Here is a 21,881-nt window from a genome sequence, read left to right on the forward strand (position 1 = left end):
TCCTCTCCATCTCTTCCAAGTTCCTCTCACCCCCACCCCACTCCACTCCACTCCATAAAAATCAATTCAAGCAATCGAACGAACCCCTCCTTTCCTCCCCTCCTCCCCGCATCCAAAGAAGAAAATCTACATCTACGATATCTATCTACCTAGGTATTCCTCAACATCACACATCATATCACATCACATCATACACCCCGCAAACATCTACATACATAAATACATACATACATACATAATATTCATCATGACCACCCAAGCCAAAGCATTCCGCGAACTGATTGGAGTTTCACCATCTACTGCTTCCGTGCAGGATAGTGTATTAATCATTATTGATGCGCAGAATGAGTATGTATTTGATTTCAATTTCAATTTTTCATCTATTCCATTTCTCTTCTTTCATATTTGAAATATCCATCCATCTTCCTCTCCCCCACCCACAAAAATCTACTAACCACTCCACTCCACTCCCCCCACAGATACGCCCAAGGCCATCTCAAAGTCTCCCAAGTAACCTCTTCCCGCAAAGTCATCTCCTCCCTCCTCGAAAAATACCGCGCGGCCCATGGCTCCCTCGTCCACATCGTCCACCAAGTACCCGCGGGCGCTCCCGTCTTCACACCCGACACTGAGCTTGCTCAGGAATTCGAGGAGCTAACGCCGCAGAAGGATGAGAAAGTGATTGTGAAGCAACATCCTGGATCCTTTACCGGAACGGATTTGGACGCGTACATCCAGGAGACGGGAAAATCGAAGCTGGTGTTGACGGGATACATGGCGCATGTGTGTGTGAGTACGACGGCGAGACAGGCGGCCGAGAAGGGATATGAGGTTTTGTTTGTGGAGGATGCGATTGGAGATCGAGATATTCCGGGCGTGAAGGCGGAGGAGTTGGTCAAGACGGTTTTGGCGGAGTTGGCGGATGCGTTTGGTACGGTGGTGAAGTCTAGTGAGATCAATTGAGATCGTAGAGTCTAATCTGAATTGATGGTATACTCTGAACAATCTGGCATATCTGAAGTATGTTGCTAGTGAGAGTTCGACTTCGGTTACACCCCCTTTCAAACAGTTGGTTTATTCCGCCAGTATATCTTTGTATCCGAGAAATCATGTCGAAGTTGTGGGAAATTTATGATCTCGCAATCTTTGATCATATCATCTAGATGTTGTTCGAGGGTTTCCGTTTTGGATCTGCGAAATGTCAACATCTGCCAATAAATATATGCCATATAACTTACAACCACAGATTTGAAAAGTTATCCACATCTGTTCCTATGAGAATTGCAGGCCGAGGTCCTTGACTGATAGTTTTATAAACTGGTCCATAGCAATGTATAGCATACACAAGAGTATCCTCTTTGATATAATCAAATGCCAAAGGATCATCCACTACTTTTGCACCCAAAGATGTGAAGAACTCCTTGTCGCCTTCGGTATTTTGAGGGTCTTGAAATATACATTGTATCTTATCCTCACCATACCACCTAAGATGTTATTAGTCCTAGTATCTCCCACCTGCGACTCCCAACACAACTCACCAAACTCCTCGATAATCATCATCAAAGCGGCCAATTGAGTATGACTACTCCTCCTCCCCTCTCTCCTCGCACTCTGCAAACTTCCCAATCCCAAACAAACCACACTATTCACCTTACCCCGCCCATGTAAAATCTTCTTCAACTGACCAGCTGCCTCACTACTCTCCCACTGCTTCCTATAACTTTCCAAATCTGCCTGCATCTCCTCCATCGTGCGCTCAATATACGCAACCCCATCTTTCACAAAATCGCCCGCATGCGTCCAGGTCTCTGCAGCTCCCGTCTTCTTCCCTCCACCCACAACATGGGTCCAGCCCTCTCCATCCTCTATCTGTTTCCTCTTAGTCGACTGCGCAATCTTCTTCGTCTTCTCCGTCTCTTCTCCGGTTTCCCTCGCTCCACTCTTCTTTTTGCGATTCGTATGCGGCATCGCGGGTTTGTCTGTTCCGATCCTATCCTATCCTACCCGTCTCTCTCGCCCCAAGAACCGCAAACCCAACGTAAGCAATCTCGCAGAAACCCCGTATCAAGCAATCAGGTAGGTAAGCTTCAGCCCGTCGGGTATTACCAAGTGTAACCCGCTGCGCAAACGTGCAAGTTTGAAGAAACGCAAACGCCGGGGGTTATCTGTTGACTCGTGGTACAATACAGTCAGCCACGGGAAGAAATACTTTTGGGTTTGAATCGCTGGTTGGGCTCTGTGTTTGAGAATTGGAAATCTTGGCTGGATGACTGCGGAGAGTATGCGTACGTCTTCAGCTGCTACAAAATAATTACGGAATGTGGATTGGGGAGGGGAATTTTGAAGATAGATAATTTTGGAGGGGAAAAATGTGTTGCAGGGTTTATTTTTAGATAATGGGATTATCTACGATGTGATATGAGTCTACCGGGTATCAAATGGAGGGGCAGATCATAGGCAAGTAATCGTACAATCAAAAATATGGCAGATTAGATTAATAAATTGCACCGCCTTTTTTGAAAGCGATATCACAGACTCAATCAAGCCGCTGCTGCCCCCATGATTTTTCATATCTGTTGGGGTCCGTTCACATTTGAGTGAGTTTGTTCTTGGGGTCCCTAGGTAGTAATTAACGTGAGAAGCCGAGGATGAAAGTCGTCATTCCATTCCAATGATCCAATGATAGACAGTCCATACTAGAGACTACCTAAGTATATCTTTCCCAACTTCAGCTTCTTTCCACGCTTCCTCTCACCGATGTGATACCATAAGACATGAGAACGTCTAGAGTCACGATATTCATGGGGTAAGTCCGGATTTTGACATCATCGTGGTATGGGAGCACGACGTTTACATCTATCTCACTAGCATGTCACACCTTACCGGAGCTCCATGCAACGAAAGGGGATACAAGATGCTGGATGCTGATTTGCAAGACGTGGATGGAATAGATGTTTGACCCTTGCAGAATTGGTATACGTATTCTGTGTCTATCTTCGAAATCTTGAATCGAGAGAGAGTAGACTCGGTAGATCAACACAGGATTCCATAAATAAGAGATGGTGATGCAGCCTTCTCTTGGCTATGGCAGTGCAAGTGCATTGAAATTTTGGAGATGATTTGAAGGGAGGAAAAGAGGAAGAGAAACTAGGTACTGCAATGCAAGAGCAGAAACAGAGACGAGGGATTAATCATGATTATCTTTGTGGGAGATTCATAATTTATTTCAAATGAATTGTTTATTATACTGCCTGCGTACCATCAATTTCTATATTCGGATCAGTTCTTCCTGTCAGTTACCATTTGTTGTGTGACTGTAGGTTCGATGCGTTTGATGTAACTGTGATTGCGAGAGTAGTGTGTGATCTGTTTTTTGGTCTGGGGACTCCGGGACAGTGAGGGGTGGTTGAGTTTGGTAGAATTTGTTATTGGGTGGGTTATCAGCACAGCAGACAAGCATTGGAATACATATCCTCGATTGTTTGATTATTCGATTATTCGATCATCTCCTGTTGTCTCTTTGATATCTGTTAAATTCTCCGTACCGGCAAACCTCTCTTATCAACATCTCTCGAGCATGTCTTGTACCTGCTTCCCATATGCACGATATTCCTTCCGGAGTCGAGAGTCCAGATTCCAGATCCATTCGCCTTCCAAATGAAGTCTTTCTATTCGGTCTTTCAATCATCCATACCAAAAGCTACTCACTCTACTCTGTATACCCGATCTAATAATCAATGATCATCGGTAGTTCCACAAACCCTCCAACCAATCTGCATTCCCCAAACCCTCAATTCTATCCGGGCGCTTACATCAAGTCATCTATTAGCCGGAATCCCCCTGTTTTTCACTCACACAACCCATTTCGCCCATCCATCTCATCACCCCACATCCAATCAATGGCCAATGCACCACACCACAACGGTCCATTCTTCCCACATCTGCATACATCCCATCGACAAATCAATATCACCCATCACTCTCAATATTGAAGACTTCCATCCTCACTATCCCAAACAAAGTATAACTCTTTTTCTCTCCCATGTCTCCCATGCATACCCTCCCTCTTCTCTCACCTCCTTCTCCCATCTCATTGGCCATGCACCATAAACGCCCATGGTAATTCGGCATATGCACCTAGCATCGAATCTGCTCGTCAAGCATTGTCAGCGCGAATTAGACAATGCGGACTGTGATTATTCAAATACTCCTCGAGGGTCCAAAGTGTGGTCCGTCCGGGTGATGATTATTTTTTTGCTCTGCCTCATATTAACACCTTCGAAATCTCTTGACGCACGATTTACATTTCTCAAATTCCTTGGAAAAATATCTCTCATCCATCTAGTGATGTTTTGATAATTACTTGAATCGCATTCATACAGATCGAAGAAGGAAAACGAGTTTGATGTTTGATACTTGAATTGAATACCTACCTACCTGCATACCTCCCTCCCAAGCTTAAATATCAACCACAAAATCATATCCGGAGAACATATATACCACGAACCCATTCGATTTCTTCATAACATCTTCAAATTTTATCATTCGAGCCGGTTTTACATATACCCTTTCTCTTTAAAAGACCACCAATATCACAATGTTTACGACGAGTATATTAACACTTTTGGCGATCACGACGAGTGTTTTGGTGCAGGCACACACGGTGATTACATATCCGGGATGGAGAGGTGATAATTTGATTACGAATGAGACGTTTCCTTATGGAATGCAGTGGATGTATCCTTGTGAGTAGACTTTTACTTCATGTATTGGACTTTTGGGATATGAGTTTGGAATCCGGGGTGCGAGGAGGTGTCTCTGGAGAATTGGATTTGAAATGGTTACTTTACTTTCCAAGCTTTCCAAGCTTTCACATATGCATATCCATATGCATATCCATATCCATCTCCATCTTACCTCCGATCCCCTCCAAATCCTCTCTCCAAATCCTCTCTCCCAATCCTCCCTCCCTCCCATCTCTCCCTATCAAGCTCACCCCCTAACACTCTCCAGGCGGCGGCATGCGCACCACCACCAACCGCACTCTCTGGCCCATCCACGGCGGCGCCATCGCCGTCCAACCCGGCTGGTTCCAAGGCCACGCGACCGCTTTCTTCTACTTTAATCTCGGATTCGGCACCGATGGTCCCGACAATGGTCCCCCCAACATGTCTTTCCCCATGACCTCCGTCATGCAAATCATCGGCCCGAGCAAAAATCCCTATCCAGGAACCTTTTGTTTGCCACAGGTGCCCTTGCCCGCGAATACAACAGTCAATGTAGGAGATAATGCGACGATTCAGGTTGTGGAGACGGCGGTTCATGGGGCTGCTTTGTATTCTGTATGTTTGATATTTTTTTTTCTCACACCTCAAATTTCAAAGTATCATTCCCTCATAACCACCCTCATCACCCTCCCCACTTCCCATCACTCCACCCCTCCCCTCCCCAAAAACCCAAACCCAAACCCAAACCCAAACCCAAACCCAAACCCAAACCCAAACCCAAACCCAAACCCAAACCCAAACCCAAACCCAAACCCAAACCCAAACCCAAACCCAAACCCAAACCCAAACCCAAACCCAAACCCAAACCCAAACCCAAACCCAAACCCAAACCCAAACCCCCCAAAAACATACCCCTAACACCCCCACCCCAGTGCGTCGACATAACCTTCGCGCTCCCCGAAGACGTCGCCGAAGTAAACAGCTCCAACTGTTTCAACACCTCCGACATCTCCTTCGCAAACGTCTACACCATCAACGATGCCTCGGCCCCAGGAACCTCCTCCACATCCGCTTCCACATCCGCTTCCACAGCTGCTTCTCCTTCCCGCTCGCTCTGGGCTGCCAGTCTCGCGAGCGTGTTGGGTGTTGCGATGTGGGGGTTCTTGTGAGATGGGAGAGGGGAAATGGGATATGGGAGATGGGAAAAGGGAGATAGAGGAAGATTTTGAAATTCCCATGGAATTCCAAACGAAAGAGATGAAAAGAAAAAGAAAAAGATAATCAATCAGATGAAACCCCACGAAAAGAAAAGCAGGATTGTAGATATGACAGGATAGGATAGGATAGGACATGATACCACGGGCAGGCAGGCAACACATCAAATCAAACGAGCACGCGCACCCACAAGTCGAGAAAGCGGAAACGGAGATGGAAAAAACGAAATCTCAACCATTGGATCCATGGATAGGAACCGGGAATCGAAGTATAGTACGCAAGTACCCCAATACGGAGCTACGATGTATGGATGAGGCTATCAGTCAGGCGTTTTTATGGCGAAGATTATGTATGTTCCTGGAGTAAGGAGGAAGGAGGAAGGAAGGAGGAATGATTTTTTCCTTAATTTTCATTTTAATTCTCGAGTTTTTTTTCGAGTTTCGAGGTTTCGAGTTTCAATTCTCATCTCAACACAATTATTAAAATTACAATCAATACAGTACAATCATGTCCTTCACTCCGCATTAAAGAATATGCATTCATACCATAAAATCTAAGCGCAAGCGCTGTGTGTAATCGACATGCTAAAAGCTATTCAGCTTAAAAGAAGAAACTAAAAATCGTCCCCCAGCTATGCGTTAAAATTCTGTATTTCATTTCGTTCATATATTCATTACTTTCGTTCCTGCACAATTCTACTCCTTCTCCCATCCAATCTATCCCCATCTATCCACTACGCAAGTAACTCTCTAATCTCCTTCCCAACATTCTTCACCCGTGGATCAGCAGCCTTCTTAACACAGCCATCCACCGCGGTCAAAACGCCATAAACATCTTTCCCAGCCTCTCTAATCTCATCTCCCACAGTCAATAGCGTACCTAGGGCAACTAATCCTCTATAAATCACCTCGCTATCAACTTGTGTCTTCAAGATACTCGTAACTGTATCTAAAACTGCAAGAACTTGTTCGAAATCTGGGTCTGTTTCTGCAAACAGAACGGCGTAGTTGATATAAACAGTCGTAGCAGCTACCAATAAATTTCGATTGGTAGAGGTTTGAATAGCTGTCTTGATCAAGACATGGACTTTGTCAAAATTGTCAGTGGCTAATTGACGACCTTCGGTGGAATCGAAAAGATTAGCAAAACCACGAACGGCCATCATGACGTGATTTTCAGAAGGAGGTGAAGATTCCAGAGCAGCTTGTGAAAAGACATCAATAATGGACGAGCCACCGTTGCTACGGAAAGTTGCGGTTTCAGGTGCAATGGCTAGGAGACGGAGAAGATCGAGTCCAGCGAGTCGGTCTTTGTAGGGCCATTGAGTTGAGAGCTTAATTGCTAAATCAAGGCCTCCATTAACAGATTGAGAAGTATTTGTGGCGCCGGTAGACTCGAGATGTTTTCGGAGAGTTTGAAGAACTTCGAGTTCTTCAGGATTGAGGGATACACCCTTTTGACCATCATTAATTAATGCTTTGTTGACTTCTTCAATCTTCTTTTGCATCTTTGGTACTGAAGCCACGATAATCGAGAGATACTCTTTTTGTGGGAGAACCTTGGGTGGTGGTGGAATATTTGTAGGGGCCGAGGACTCTCCCTCGCCTGGTCGGTATCTTTGATCGCTACCCCATGCATCCGGTCCAGAACTTTCTTGAGTTTGGCCAATCGTAGCTCCTTGAGTATTGGTTGTGATAAAATTGGCTACTTGCTCCAAGTAGGTTACTGGGAGTTCATTATTTGCAATGAATTTTGTAGCAGCTTCATATGGGTTCTGAGATAAGTTGTAAGGAAGTTTGAGGGGAGGTTTGCCATCCTCAATATCAACATCAAAGACAAAATCATACTCCTTTCCGAGGTATTCGACTTTCTTTCCACTGCTTCCAACAGCATCAACAACAGTGCCTACATTTATCCACTGACCCTGTGCTAGATAATAATCAGCTCAATGCCCAACATTAACCATTAGAAATGACTTACCACTGGACCAAGTATGTGCAGTAACAGCTCCATTTAATTCACGGATCATTTGAACTTGTCCTTCCTTAGTGCCACTCTTTTGTGTAAGGAATTCTGGTCCAGGAAGCTTCTCTTTATTAACTTCAGGTAACGATTGTTGAGGTATAGATGATTCCTTGACTGAGTCTTCAAATAATGTTGTTGTCTCTGCATCTGCGAAACGCTCCGAATTTTTCGTGAAGACTCGCACCACTCTATCACTTGCACCCGAAACAATGTCTCCATTTTCTCCACAAACCGCTACACCCCAGACCGAAATCGCGGGATGTGTAATTGTTTGAATACATTGACTGTCTTTCCATATTCTCAAAGTTCGATCTTCACCAGAACTGATAATTTCTCCGGAAGGTGTAGAGGCAATAGAATAAATGAAGTTCTCATGCCCATGTAGTTCTGCCACCTGCTTGCCAGAGAGAGTCCATAATCTGATTACGCCATCGTTACCTGCAGATGCAAAATCTGCCCCGGATGGATGACCTTTGGGTAACCTGCAAAGAGCTCGAACAACATCTGCACTACCTCGAATAGTCCGCAGTAATTTGCCACTGGTGTTAAATACTCTAATGAGCTTATCCGCACAAGCAGTGATGACAGTTTCCGAATCTATGGCAAGAACGGCCCAGACGCTACCCTCATGTCCTCGGAGAACCGATTCACATTCCCATTTTCCTAATGGCCATATTCTTGCTTCCGCATCCCAACTTCCACTGATTATAAATCGTCCCGCTGGATCGACATCCAAAGCACATATGTTATGACTGTGTCCTATAAGTAGCGCTTCCGCATTTTCTTCTGGGCCTTTCGAAGGTTGTCGAACTTCAATAACTGTATCCTTTCCACCTGAGATAACTAAACCGTCTGGAAATTGAGAGCTCGGCGGTAAATATGCGACTGTATTTACGAAAGCTGTTGCATGAGAGGAAATGGTGACATCGAATATTGGCGGATTATCTGAGAGTTGTTTCCATAATCGGACTGTTCCATCTCTAGAAGCTGAAACTACAGCTTTCGCAGATGGGAAAGCTACAGCTCGAACCTATGTTTGAACAACATGTTATTAGTATATGTTGTCGTCACCAACATCCAGGTTGACCTTGTTGGAGAGTGGAGTATGGTATCATCAACTTACATCGTCTTCGTGACCAGCCAACGATGCAGATAATTTGTATTCTGCCATGTTGACTTTATTGCAATTATGGATTTAGTTTTCCAGAAATTGACGGGATTATAAAGAGAGAGAGTGAGAGGGTGAGAGGGTGAGAGAGTATGAAAGGTTGGTGTTATGTTTTGGGGAATAATGGAAGTAGATTATAGTTACAGTTCCATGTTTGACTATAAGCTTCCTTAAAGTTGCCCCTCTATAGTAGGTAGGTACCTAAGCAATATATGGGTATGGGCTATATGGGCACACGGGTAATAGCATTGGTAGAGAGCTACTGAGCTACTATTACTGTATGGCGCATGAACAACTAATAAACCCTGTAAGACTTGCCTACATACATAGTAGTAGTTGGTTCATTCATCACTCAAGTCAGTCACTATACAACACCAGCCAATTATATCAATAATCACCTACTGGTGAACGTATAACTTCACTTATTCATACTCACATCAATATCCAATAACTGCATTTCCTACTCCCCCTTCCCCAAAGCGGATTGTCTCTCTTGATTAGTCATTCGGAATCGGATTAACTGCCTCCGTCTTGTTTCAAGATAGAGCCTAAGATATTAGTGCAATCAAGGTAATCCATTGGTAGCTTAATTCTTGACCTCAATGAAACAAAATCATAATATCCCCGAACGGAGTTCTTTTTGCTTCTTTCCCCTTTCCTTTTCACATTGAGGAAGTTGTCAAGCATCTCCAGCTATCTCAATTCCATTCAAGGCAGCTTCATCCATCCATTCTACCTCTTAATCAATATCTTACGAATTTAACGACGTTTAACGAATCTTCTTGAATAACACACACTCTCTCTTCTACATATATTAGAGCAGTCTACCATCATCATAGTGCGGTCACTCCCACTCCTTCGCCGCAAAGTATACATCAACCCGCGACTACAAGAATCGATCTTCTTTCCCTTCAAAACGATCATAACATACAATACAGCTTCCAATTTTTGATCCAAAATCAAACATTTCATACTTCAATTCAAACATACAACGATGGCGGGGCCAGAGAACACTAAGCAATACGTTCCTTTGACATGCCATGGTCACTCAAGACCTGTCACGCACATCAGCTTCTGTGGATTTGTGGACGGAAAGGATGATGAGTATTACATGATATCAGCATGTAAAGGTATGGCAGATCGGATTGTCCGAATTGTTTCGAATATGGAAATGTCTAATTCAATTTGCCAGACAACAACCCTATGTTAAGAAGTGGTATCAACGGCGATTGGTATGTTACCGCTCGAGCTTCTGTTCCCGGACGATGTTGATTGATGAATTTAGGATTGGTACTTTCTTTGGACACAAAGGCGCAGTTTATCAAGCTAAACTTTCTCCGGATGCTAAATATGCTGCGACTGCTTCCGCAGATTTCACTGCGTACGTCCCTCGCTCCATTGGGTGACCATCTCTAATAATTGCATAGAAAAGTTTGGGATACATATACCGGAGAAACCCTTTATACTATCCAGCATCAGCATGTCGTTCGAGCTGTCGCATTCCCTCCGGATTCCGGTACCACTCTTGCGACGGGAGGAACTGACAAGAAACTTTTTATTTTTGACCTCACGAAACTCAATTCTACGGGTGCAAATGGTGCAAGCTCTAATGGTAATGGAAGCGACACTACAAACATTTCCCAAGATGATGGCTTCGAGATTGGACCGGGTGTTCACAAAGGAACAATCAAGGCCGTTGTTTGGACTCGGGATCCAAATATCATAGTGACGGCAGCGGATGATAAAGTGATAAGATGGTGGGATTTACGCTCGCAGTCTGTTGTCCAAGAACAAAAAGTTGATGGCGATATTGGTTCATGCGAATTTAGCAACATTGCATCTGGACCAGGAGATATTGGTGAAGGATTACCTATTCTGTCAATTGCTGCAGGAAAAACTTTATATTTCTATGGTGGACCAGCTGCAAACACTCTTATCAAGAAGGTTGTCTTGAATTATGAGGTTGCTAGTGTAGCCATTCATCCACTTCAGAGGAAATATATTACTGGTGGAATTAAGGATACATGGGCGAAGGTCTATGATTTCGATTCTGATCAAGAACTTGGTATGTTTCGTTTCTACCAATCAAGCACAATCTTACTAACAATTTTAGATGTTCACAAAGGTCATCATGGACCGATCTGGAGTATCAGCTTTTCTCCCGACGGAAAATTGTATGCTACAGGTAGTGAAGATGGTACGATTAAGATGTGGAAGAATTGCCCTGGTTCTTTCGGATTATGGAGAGCGGAATCCTAGAGAGGTTGTAATAGATCCGGCGCAGGCTCAATGAGCATACTGTACAATACGAATGCGAGCGTCATTTTCATATGATATGAAAGCGCACCGCTGTGTCGAGCAGCGTAAAACACACGATTTTATCGAGTGACTTAGCGAAGGGATGAGACCCCCAGAGCGAATTTAGATGAATAAATAAATTTCATCTAAGGCGAACGATACATGCGCAACTGATATTGAGTGAGATGAACTGATTCGAATGTGTATAATTATTCAAACACCCATCCTGTCTTATTCTATCCCATATCCCATACTTTTCAAACATTGAATTTCACAATACTATCTCTATGTTCGCTTCATCATCCATTAGATAGACTCTACATGATCCCATCTAGTCTCTTCCCACACCGATCTATTCGATTCCATTCCATCAGCAAACTTACTACCAGATATAAGTACAACCGATCTATCTACCTCCCTACTCGCCCTCCAACTCCAATCTTTCTTAAGGTTGAGGATCTTCTTGAGTTTGGTGAGATTTTTTATGGTTACTTGTATGATGTTAAGATTGTATGTAATGTATTGTAATGTATAGATCTAGTATTTGGAGAGTTGGAGAGGTTGGAGAGTTGGAGAGTTGGAGATTTGATAATTAATGAAGTGGTGAAGTGATGAAGTATTGAAGTGATGAAGTATTGAAGTGATGAAGTGGTGAAGTGATAAAGTGAAGAAGATATAAATACAAATACATATTATCAATAATATCTACACTACACAGAAAAGTACGCACCTACCTCTTCAATCCTTTTCAATCCTACCCACCCACTCACTTACTCACTTACTCACTCACTCACTCACTCACTCACTTACAACCAAAATCATCATCCAAAATCATCATCCAAAATCATCATCCAAAATCATCATCCAAAATCATCATCCAAAATCATCATCCAAAATCATCATCCAAACAAAGCGTTTAAAACCCAAAACCCAAAACCCAAAACCCAAAACCCAAAACATATCCGCGCAGTAGCAGCAGCAGCAGCAGCAGCAGCAGTAAAACTCAACTCCAGGGCTCTTTCTTACCTACAAACAGCCTCCTAATTTCTAATCAAAAAAAAAAATCAAAAAAACAATTTTCTCTATCCCCTTATTTTTTTTTATTAATATATACCTATTATATTCAATTCTGAAAATACAATTATGAATTTTGATATTATTGAATAGGTAGCTATCGTATAATCTTATTGAATTCAACAATCCATAGAATCTATTTTCAAATGATGGAAAATTTTTTTAGAAGAGGGACAACCGCTTTCCCCGACGAGGAACTAGGAGGTTGTTTATAAGAGCCGTCTATTAGCAGTAGCAGCAGCAGCAATCAACAAGTAAGTAGACCAGAAAAGTGAGTCCAAGAACGGTAGTAAGTAAGTATGCTAACTAAGCCAAAAAAAAAAGAGTTTACAGAAAGAAAAATACAAAAAACGCAATAACAAAAAAACTACCATTGAATCATTTATCATAAAGTCATCATCAATCACGTCCCTGTCTTCTTCCTTTCTTGATTTCTTCTCTGTTCTCTCTTTCGTTTCTCTTTCTTCTTCTCCTTCCCTTCTCCTTCCCTTCTCCTTCCCTTCTCCTTCCCTTCTCCTTCCCTTCTCCTTCCCTTCTCCTTCCCTTCTCCTTCCCTTCTCCTTCCCTTCTCCTTCCCTTCTCCTTCCCTTCTCCTTCCCTTCTCCTTCCCTTCTCCTTCCCTTCTCCTTCCCTCCTCTCATATCCTCCACGCACTTTACAGATGCCTCCCACAAAACGTTATGCTTCAATCACAAGATATCCAGAACAATCAATAATTACTCCATCACACCGACCCTGTTCATCCAGCAAATCCTAACCCCTACCGACCAATTAAACCAAGCCCATACAACCATATCAAATAGACTGACTAATGTGAACACTATCCCTCACAATTACTTCTTCTTTGCTCTCCTGATGGTCTCATTATCGTAGAAATATGAACCACTGAGTCTTACTTCTTACATTCCCTTTTCCCTTTCTCCATATATCATCAAACTCAAAGCCAAGCATCTCCGCCATTATCAACTCTGCTCTGTGCGAAACTCAACTTCATATCAATCTTAGGAGGAGCGTTTTCCACACCCGCACCAGCCACTTTCTTTGGGGTGATATTTTTTCGCACTGGACTTTTGTTATCAGGACTGGGACCACATCTCACATCCTTAGTCTCCCAACCATCTTCAATTGCAGCCGCGACCCAACATCTTAAGCCCGCATGTACGCCACCATAGAATTTCTCTTTACATAGACGTAAAGTAGAGCCCATGCACTTTTCCCACCCGGAGACTCTTAATTCTTCGCGAACTTGATTACGTTCTTCGAGAGTGGGTAGAGATGCAATGCAGCCATTAACAATGTCGAGGTGAGAAGCAAGATAATTTGTTGCATCCCATTCAACACCTCCAACATATGGTGCGGCTGGAACTGGAGGAAGTTCTTGTGGGAAGTGCTTGATCATATATGGTAGATCAGGTGGGGTATCATTGTGTCGTTCTGGAGAATGGCGGGAATCTGGGCGAGGAATGACATTGAGATTGTGGAGGAAGATCCAAAAGACCTCTTTAGTAACATTACTAACTTCTTTACACCAAACGCGATAAGGGCGCTGTCGACGCATATCAAGTACGAAGTCAACAGGACGTTGTGATTCACTTGGTTCAGGGTCGCGGAGATAGGAGAGGAGGAATCGAGCTCTGGTTGCGCGTTCGCTAAGGGTAGCGGATTTGAGGTAAGTAAATAAAAGTGAAGTGACAATGTTTCGAGTGGTGAATTCCGCTGGCCCCTTTTTCTCCTCGTCAAAAAGCATATGAAGAAGTGCGGGGAAAAGAGTCTTCTGAATAATGTTAAGATGTTGAAGTGCTAAAGCCGTGGTTGATAGTGCTTTCAAGCAAAGCAAAACTTCATGCAGTAAAGCATCTTCATGCTCCTCCCTGTGTGTATGTCAGCCACTATGCTCTCAACAATTGAATTAGTGTAACAAACCTCCACTCAACTTCCATAGTTCTATGTAGTAGTCCCACTATCTCTTCCATGCCGCCTTGACGAACGAAATTGTCAGTCCAGGCTACTGTTTCATTTCGTAATAATAGCCTGAGCTTATGTAACCTTCCTACTTCCACCGATTCTGGTTTCTGGACCTTCCTCAAGTATGAGACGAAATCATCTGGTGTCTGACCCTTGGCCTTGGCAATTAAATTCTGTGCTACTTGTGCGCCAGCAGAAGTAAGTGATTTACTTCCACCATTCAGAGACTCTGCAGATTTCCTGTTTCCCACAACACCCTCTGCCTTTTTATCTTTTTCGGCTGGTCGTTCCTTACTGGTGGACCTCGAGAGTGTAAAGGTCCGACTTCTTGGTCTCTTCTTCTTCTTCACCTCTGGTGCTTCCTCGACCTTTGCATTTTCACCACTTGTGTCACTCCCATGACTGACTGGCCTAACATTTCTCGCGGCAGCGGTTTCGGCCCAATCTTGTTTTATAAAATCTTTCTTCATGGATTTGGCAAGATTCCTCATCTTTCCACGTTGATGTTCTGGGATGTTCCGCCTATCCAACATAGCCTCGAATTCGGTGTCGATATCTCGATCATTGAGAGGTCTGTCGGGCCCAAATGTCGCAGAGGTCGGTGTCTGTACTGGAACATATACTCCACTATCGCCTCTTGCCTTTGCTGTAAAGTTGGAAACTGCTGCCATGACTCGAGAGCCTCGAGTACTACTTGATGTTTTGATTGATGCAACTGATGTTTCGGTGCTAGATCGTTGGAAGCTTGGTCTTGGTCTCAAATCCATTGAAGTTCGATAATCCAAACTCGGTTTCTTTTCCGTCGAGACTTGTCGCCTTGGAATGTCAACACTGCATCTGTTTTTGCTTTCCCCACTAATGTTTCTATGAATGTCTTGGATACTGAAACTGCTGGGTAAATATGTGGAATGCGGCCGTATCGATACACCTTCCCGGCTTGCAAGACTCGGCTGTGAGCTTTGTCCATTGTAAAAGCTTCGTTGTTTAGTTGGCGAATGTTTCTCGGGGGTATGAAGGTCGATTTGATCCTCTAAGAATTTACCTCCCAAGGGTTGTTTTGTGAACATGTCACTCGAGAATTGCGAATATATTGGGGGTCGCGAAGCACGAGTCGCGGATTCTGGAACAGGCGATGAGACCACCGGAGTCTGGTTCTCCTTATCCTTCGAATCGCGCTGTGCCAGCTCTACATCTAACTTGAGGTTCTTCGAGGACCTTGGGCGAGTGAGGAGTCCAACAAGACTTGTCGAGGATTTCGTCTTTTTGGGTTTCGTAGAAGGCTTGTCCCGAATTGATGTTCCCTTGGTAGGCTCCTTTGCCGGGCCTGCCAATGACTTGAGTGACAAGACACTCATTGTCTTCTTGTGCAATCCTTTACCCGCATAACCCGTTTTAGGTCGAAGGCCCTCTTGTTGCGAGGTTGTGTAAGGCGAAATGATTGAAGAGGTTTGCTGGTTACGTTGTATATCCGCGAGAGCGCGATGATGGGTATAATCCGACGGCGATGGCATATCTTCGAAGGCTGGAGAGGCTACAAAAACGTCATTTGGTGAAGTCGCGGGTGAAAGAGTCGATCCGTCAGAAGTTGTGCGCTTATGCATAAATGCTTTCAATACCGAAGCAGTCTTGGGGCGTTTGGAATGTACTGATTCTGGGTAAGGAAAACTGGTAGCCATGATGAAAGCTACTAGGTAGCTATGGAGGAGGTAGGTAGGTATTATTATACTCGAGTAGCTGTGTAATTAAAACCGGGTTGTTTTCAAGATATCTACTACCATAGGTATGCGACAATGGAAAACGAAACTTCTGGTATGGATGGTATGGATGTTATGATTTACTGCAAGCACAAGCTAAGTCATGGCAATTCAATCAAATAATAAAAGTAAAGTCAGGTGTGAGTGAAGTGAAGTGAAGTGCAGATAATAAGTAAAGGGTAGACGGGTAAGAGTACGGCGGTAATGTTTTTAACAAGTGTGAGAGGATTTTGAATGAAATGAAATCAATGGATTTAATGTAATGAAATGGAATTGGGATGAATGAATGGATAGATGGCTCTTGTGATCAAACCCCATCCGTCAAATCATTCTAATTGATTTGTTTAGACCTGTTTTGGGGGGAATTAGTTTAATTAGTTGCTATGGGCAACATGAAAAAGGAAGTCGCGTATTCATGTGGTGTGAATTTGGGGGAATTTGGGTGTATTTGAGTGTATTTATGGTATATGTACCTTACTTGGGTGGAGTATTTATGTGTATTTATATGTATTTACATGCATATATTTTTATATATATGCATTGTGCATTATGCATGCTTACCTTAGATAGGTGGGTAGATTGGTAAGGAAAGTAAATAACGAGTAGGTCCACGGGTAGCTAAGGACCTAGTAGGTAGGTGTGGTGGTGGTAGCTAATAGATAGGTCGACGGAGTTACTACCGGTATTGTGACTACAAGTACAAGTAAGTACAAGTACAAGTACAACTACAACTACCTACCTAGTACCTACTAACTAAACATCTACACCGTACTACATAATACCAAGCTACCAAGCTCATAATTTCCAAGGTTATTACCAAATTACATCGATGATCAAAAGAAGTCGTGAATAAGTTAAGTATCATATTACATACATTATTACCTCCCTCCCTCCCTACCTATTTCTTCTTCTTCTTACTTTTCTTCTCCTTCTTCCCCTTCTTCTCATCCAATCATCATCCTTGCTTCTCATGACTGTCTATCATACCATCCATACCTAGCATCTATCTTACCTTACTCAATCTGTACCAAGAATTTGACAATCAATCATTTCAAGAGATAAATAGTCAATAATTTCAATAAATCAATGGGTCCCTCGGAACTTTGTCGAAAGAAAACTCAATTTTCCATCTATTTCGTTTGTGTGAAGGATTAATAAAACCTCTCACTGGTGCTGCTGCTTTCCTATCATTTAACTAACTCTATGATGATTAGGTATATGCTTAAATCCTTATTTCTCATCTAAATGCCCCAAAACAACCTCTATAAATGCTTCATTACCCAAACAAAATGAAACCTCTCCTCTAAGATACTGCATTCATCTACCGAATCCTACCAACTGAAGAGTCCCTTTTGCCGATCGAACCCACCTCTTAATTGACTTTCCGGCTTGATTAGTTTGCCTTGCAAAATGGTAAATTTTACAATCCCTTCACAATCTTCAGGTTTCACTCTTGCTAGCCACATACATTGAGCAGCACCCTTATCCTCATCTTCTCCAGGTACCACTTTCGATGGCATTACATCCCCATCCGTGTTGGCTCTTTCAACACCGTCCAACCCAAACGCGTCAGATCTCCGGTAGATCATGACGTTTGCACTATATTTGTGTCCTCCAACGTGAGATATAAAGTATATACCAACTCCTCCTGGTCTATCGTCACCTAAATCGCGAAAAAGTCCCAGCGGTCTCAAATGCCTCTCAAATTCCTTCTTCAGTAATGGCGCACTTTGTCCACATCTTGCATCTCGAGTCTTCTGCGAACAGAGAAGGACAAGTGCTCGATGGGGTGACGGACGTGATGTGAGTTGTTCTGCGGACGGAAGAGGATCGGGGAGGGACTGGGGTATCGAAATGGGCCCAAGAGGTGTCATATTGGTAGGGGCTTTGTCAATGAACTCTGTAATCAGAGTTGGCACCGATTGTGGAGTAACGTTGTCAATTACGACGAATGCAGGCAATAGAAGTACAGTTGTAGGCTGTGAATAATCTGTCGAATGTGATGGTGTGGGTATGTTGGACGCGGAGAGCATAAGCTTCTACGATGGATCGTCAGCATGTTTCAAAATACAACGATATAGGGCTTTTGGTAGGAGGAAGACAACTAACCCCATTGCTTGGTTTAACAGAACCATGGTCGATTGCTTGCATTACACTTCCCTTCTCATCTGCGACATCTCTCACCCAATCTGATTTTCCCGTCGCAACTAGAATATGTGTACTCCATCCTTTGACATGACCATATAGCTCATCATCCTCATCTATCTTGAAGCCTTTTGGATATTTTACATGACACGATTCGCAATCATGATCACAGTCATCTCCATCCACAGCCGGGTCAACTTTTGGGAATATTTTCTCGATGGGAGTATTTTCCGAGGGCGTTCCAGGAATTGGTGTGGATTGACCCGATATAGTTTGCTTGGCAGAATTTAAGAGGGATTTGAAAGTGGAAGTCATATTTTTGACCTTCTTGCGCGGGGGATTAGTCGCAACTCTCGTGGCATCATGGCTGGTTTTATTTCCAATGCTCGACATTTTGGTGGGGTCCAATACTAACAATGCTGGACGATAATTGGTTGCCAGCTAATCGTCATATTCCGATGAATGTACGGAATACCTAGTAGTGCCCGAGCAACGTGGAATGGAATCTCTTATCAGATCCGCTTTGGTTTTTATCTGATGGATTATGGTATGTATGCGTGAAAGAGCCTCCGAACAAGAACTATGGCCGTAGAAATTGTATCGATTTGAGATCTAATACTCGATATTAGGATTGCGGAAGATGGAAGATGGAAGGAAGAGAAAGAAAGGTTTCAATACGTTTATTTCTCATTCTTATATAAATTGTCTGACATGCCACCCATTTGAGGCTTCAATTCACCGTCGGTGTTTTGCTTATATCCGTCTCGAGGACCTGTATCTAATCAGCAAGCGCACCACAATTCTTCAACGTAAACTCCTTCGGTCCCGAACTTCCACCGACGCAATTGAATAAATCCGCAATATCCATTTCACATGATTGGCCACACCACCATCTAATCTAATCATGCCGCCCAAAATTATATTTCTCACAGGAGCACCTACATATCACTCACTTAGCTGGGACGAATCAAAACTTCAGAGTGACTTCACCGATCCCTTCATCCAATTCCTCCATCTCCCTCATTCATGCCCGAACTCCGCACCACGGAATAACAATACGAGCGTCTTGGAATTCTCCATTGCTCAAAACCCAGAATGGCGTGAACTTCCTCTTGAACGAAAACATCTCACCACGGGAGCATCTCAAGATCATGCTTTCCAACCGTTGTATGGTGGTCATGCTTTAGATTTCTTCTCCGCTACAACTTTTCTCTCGCAGTCCCAGGGATATTCACAATCACTGTCTAATTTGGATTCGTACATTTCTATTGATGATGAAAATTATGATGATCAAGAGGTAGATGGGGTACTCTCTCAATTCTACGAACATTCCTATGCTATCCACGATATCCCCTCGTCTCAAATCACCTCCTCGGATTTTGATTCTACGGCTTATTCTACATCCGGATATGATTCTCAATCTCTATTCCCACAATCTGGGGAAAATCCACAAGTGCCGGTGGCAGGTTACTTGACAAATCTAAAGGATATGCCACATGCACAACATCTATCTTCAATAGTCCCGCAAACTATGACGGTTAATCTGATCGTAGGGATTATTTCAATTTCAGAACCGAGAGCAATATCTACGAGACAAGGAGGCAATGTATCGCTTGTTGAGATATTAGTTGGTGATGAAACGAAAAGTGGATTTTCGATCAACTTCTGGTTGTCAGGAAAGGGGAAAGAAGAAGTCAAAGAAGTATTAGAAAATCTGAGGGTTCAGGATATCGTGTTGATGAAAAATGTAGCGTTGGGGAGCTTTAGAGGGAAAGTTCATGGTCAGAGTTTGAGGAAGGATATGACGAAGGCTTGGTTGATGTATAGGGAGAAAATTGATAGGAGTGATGTGGGAGGATGCTATGGAAAGAGAGATCTGGAGAGGAAGGAGATAGATGTACAGATGGCGAAGGTTAAGCGGGTGAGAGATTGGGTGGTGGGTTTTGTGGGGGTTGCGACGACCAATAGACGGGGTGTGAAGAGAGTTAGGGAAGAACTACCGCCGGATACTCAATGATTAAATGGTATAGCATGTCACGAGTTTGGTCTTCTGATTCGAAAGTACGTACTTAGGGTGCTATCTCCTTCTCAAACCCTCACCCTATCCAGCATCTTCCCAAATCGATATCCAAATCTCTGTTATCCTCAATCCTACTCGATCAGCTCCCTCAATCCCAATCACACATCCAATTCTCCCACTCAAAAAAAATCACGCCCCCTCCCCCTCAAAATTCCACCCCAAAAACTCTCCCACCCTATGTCCCACCTCCCCATTATTCCCAATCCTTCCAATCTCCACAAAACAAACTGGACATTTCGCCGGCGGATTCATCGAATTCGCATACGGAATCCACTCCTCCAAACACTCCGGACAGAACCGATGTCCACACGGTCTCACAATCAAAACCCGCGTCGGTAACTCCTGCATACAAATAGGACAAACCGGCACCCCATTCGCATCGCGCTGTCCCAGCGGCGGCTCATCGGGAAAGAGCCCGAGAATCCACGATGGTGTGTTTGGAGCATTAGCCCGGGGAATAGCTCTCGATCGCTGACGAATCCCACGCTGGAGAATCGCATGGCGGATTGTTGCTTGTATTTCTCGTAATGCGAAAAGTTCCAAATCAGGGAAGAGATGAGGGAGGAGACCTGGAGGGAGTTCGTTGTGCATGGGCCAGGGAACTTCAACCCCGTTGAAGAAGGATACTATGCGATTCCGGAATTGTAGTGCGGGAAGGGGCAGATGTGGTGCTTGATCGTAGTGCATGAGGAGATCGAAGGTGTGGGGAAAGGTACGGAGATTTTGGCGGGTGATGGGTCCGATGGGGATGGGGAGGAGATTGGCTGGTTGAGGTGGGCTGTTGGGGGGATTCTCGTATTCTTCTTCTTCTTGTTCGAGGGGGTATGGTATATTTGGGAAGGGGAGAGGATCTCCTCGTCCGGCTGCTAGACGATTCTCGCGGCGTTGACGGATGATCTGGTTCTCGGGAGAGGCAGCGGGTGGAGTGCTATCGTTTTCCTGTCGTTGATTATTCATCTTGAGTTGATGGTTCTCTTTTGTCAAGATCAATAGTCGTGATGTCGAATAATGAAAACGTCTGAATAATCGACGTTGCAGCAACAATAAATACAAACCTCTGAATCGAGCTCCTCTTACCTTTGAAGTGCTCTACGAATACGACCAGCATCCACTATCTTCTTACAACTTCGAACTCCAAGAAGAACTCGAAAAGATTTGCTTAAAAGATAGATAGATATACATACAGTTACACAGTTATACCCAATCTAAACTAGCTAACTTGAAATAGATTCACTTCAAAGATTCTCCCATATCACTTGAGGTTAATGATTCACCAATCAGTATTCTTAGTATTCTTTCTTTCTGCAAAATATCATTCAATAGAAATATTCTATTCATGTCCGGGTATTCATTGTATAGGATAGGTATCTAGATAGGTATGAGTAGGAATACCCCTCCCTCCCGAGATCTCTCATGGATTCTCAATGAGA

At 43.6% G+C, this 21,881-nt stretch overlaps 9 protein-coding genes across 9 annotated transcripts; 4 read left to right on the forward strand and 5 right to left on the reverse strand.

Moving 5' to 3' along the window:
• Positions 1–247: 247 nt before the first annotated feature.
• Positions 248–963, forward strand: EAF02_009476 (uncharacterized protein; the record flags this gene model as incomplete). The annotated part of the gene is made up of 2 exons (XM_038905524.1): positions 248–348; positions 480–963. 2 exons carry the CDS (start codon positions 248–250, stop codon positions 961–963), a joined length of 585 nt encoding a protein of 194 aa, XP_038754582.1.
• Positions 964–1,061: 98 nt separating this feature from the next.
• EAF02_009477 (uncharacterized protein) lies at positions 1,062–1,968 on the reverse strand (the record flags this gene model as incomplete). Its single annotated transcript, XM_038905525.1, has 3 exons — positions 1,062–1,191; positions 1,239–1,484; positions 1,535–1,968. 3 exons carry the CDS (start codon positions 1,966–1,968, stop codon positions 1,062–1,064), a joined length of 810 nt encoding a protein of 269 aa, XP_038754583.1.
• Positions 1,969–4,597: 2,629 nt separating this feature from the next.
• On the forward strand, positions 4,598–5,896 carry EAF02_009478 (uncharacterized protein; the record flags this gene model as incomplete). Its single annotated transcript, XM_038905526.1, has 3 exons — positions 4,598–4,745; positions 5,014–5,342; positions 5,660–5,896. 3 exons carry the CDS (start codon positions 4,598–4,600, stop codon positions 5,894–5,896), a joined length of 714 nt encoding a protein of 237 aa, XP_038754584.1.
• Positions 5,897–6,675: 779 nt separating this feature from the next.
• EAF02_009479 (uncharacterized protein) lies at positions 6,676–9,138 on the reverse strand (the record flags this gene model as incomplete). Its single annotated transcript, XM_038905527.1, has 3 exons — positions 6,676–7,871; positions 7,923–8,997; positions 9,091–9,138. The coding sequence occupies 3 exons, from the start codon at positions 9,136–9,138 to the stop codon at positions 6,676–6,678; spliced, it is 2,319 nt and encodes a 772-aa protein (XP_038754585.1).
• A 991-nt stretch (positions 9,139–10,129) lies between these two features.
• Positions 10,130–11,394, forward strand: EAF02_009480 (uncharacterized protein; the record flags this gene model as incomplete). The annotated part of the gene is made up of 5 exons (XM_038905528.1): positions 10,130–10,265; positions 10,328–10,367; positions 10,421–10,516; positions 10,563–11,200; positions 11,249–11,394. 5 exons carry the CDS (start codon positions 10,130–10,132, stop codon positions 11,392–11,394), a joined length of 1,056 nt encoding a protein of 351 aa, XP_038754586.1.
• Positions 11,395–13,444: 2,050 nt separating this feature from the next.
• On the reverse strand, positions 13,445–16,148 carry EAF02_009481 (uncharacterized protein; the record flags this gene model as incomplete). The annotated part of the gene is made up of 2 exons (XM_038905529.1): positions 13,445–14,378; positions 14,431–16,148. 2 exons carry the CDS (start codon positions 16,146–16,148, stop codon positions 13,445–13,447), a joined length of 2,652 nt encoding a protein of 883 aa, XP_038754587.1.
• Positions 16,149–17,557: 1,409 nt separating this feature from the next.
• On the reverse strand, positions 17,558–18,764 carry EAF02_009482 (uncharacterized protein; the record flags this gene model as incomplete). Its single annotated transcript, XM_038905530.1, has 2 exons — positions 17,558–18,265; positions 18,336–18,764. 2 exons carry the CDS (start codon positions 18,762–18,764, stop codon positions 17,558–17,560), a joined length of 1,137 nt encoding a protein of 378 aa, XP_038754588.1.
• A 511-nt stretch (positions 18,765–19,275) lies between these two features.
• Positions 19,276–20,388, forward strand: EAF02_009483 (uncharacterized protein; the record flags this gene model as incomplete). The annotated part of the gene is made up of 1 exon (XM_038905531.1): positions 19,276–20,388. The coding sequence occupies one exon, from the start codon at positions 19,276–19,278 to the stop codon at positions 20,386–20,388; it is 1,113 nt and encodes a 370-aa protein (XP_038754589.1).
• Positions 20,389–20,580: 192 nt separating this feature from the next.
• EAF02_009484 (uncharacterized protein) lies at positions 20,581–21,408 on the reverse strand (the record flags this gene model as incomplete). The annotated part of the gene is made up of 1 exon (XM_038905532.1): positions 20,581–21,408. One exon carries the CDS (start codon positions 21,406–21,408, stop codon positions 20,581–20,583), a length of 828 nt encoding a protein of 275 aa, XP_038754590.1.
• Positions 21,409–21,881: the final 473 nt, after the last annotated feature.

Source organism: Botrytis sinoallii (genome assembly GCF_014898435.1).
Source record: "Botrytis sinoallii strain Bc 23 chromosome Unknown BSIN_020, whole genome shotgun sequence".
Lineage (NCBI taxonomy): Eukaryota > Fungi > Ascomycota > Leotiomycetes > Helotiales > Sclerotiniaceae > Botrytis > Botrytis sinoallii.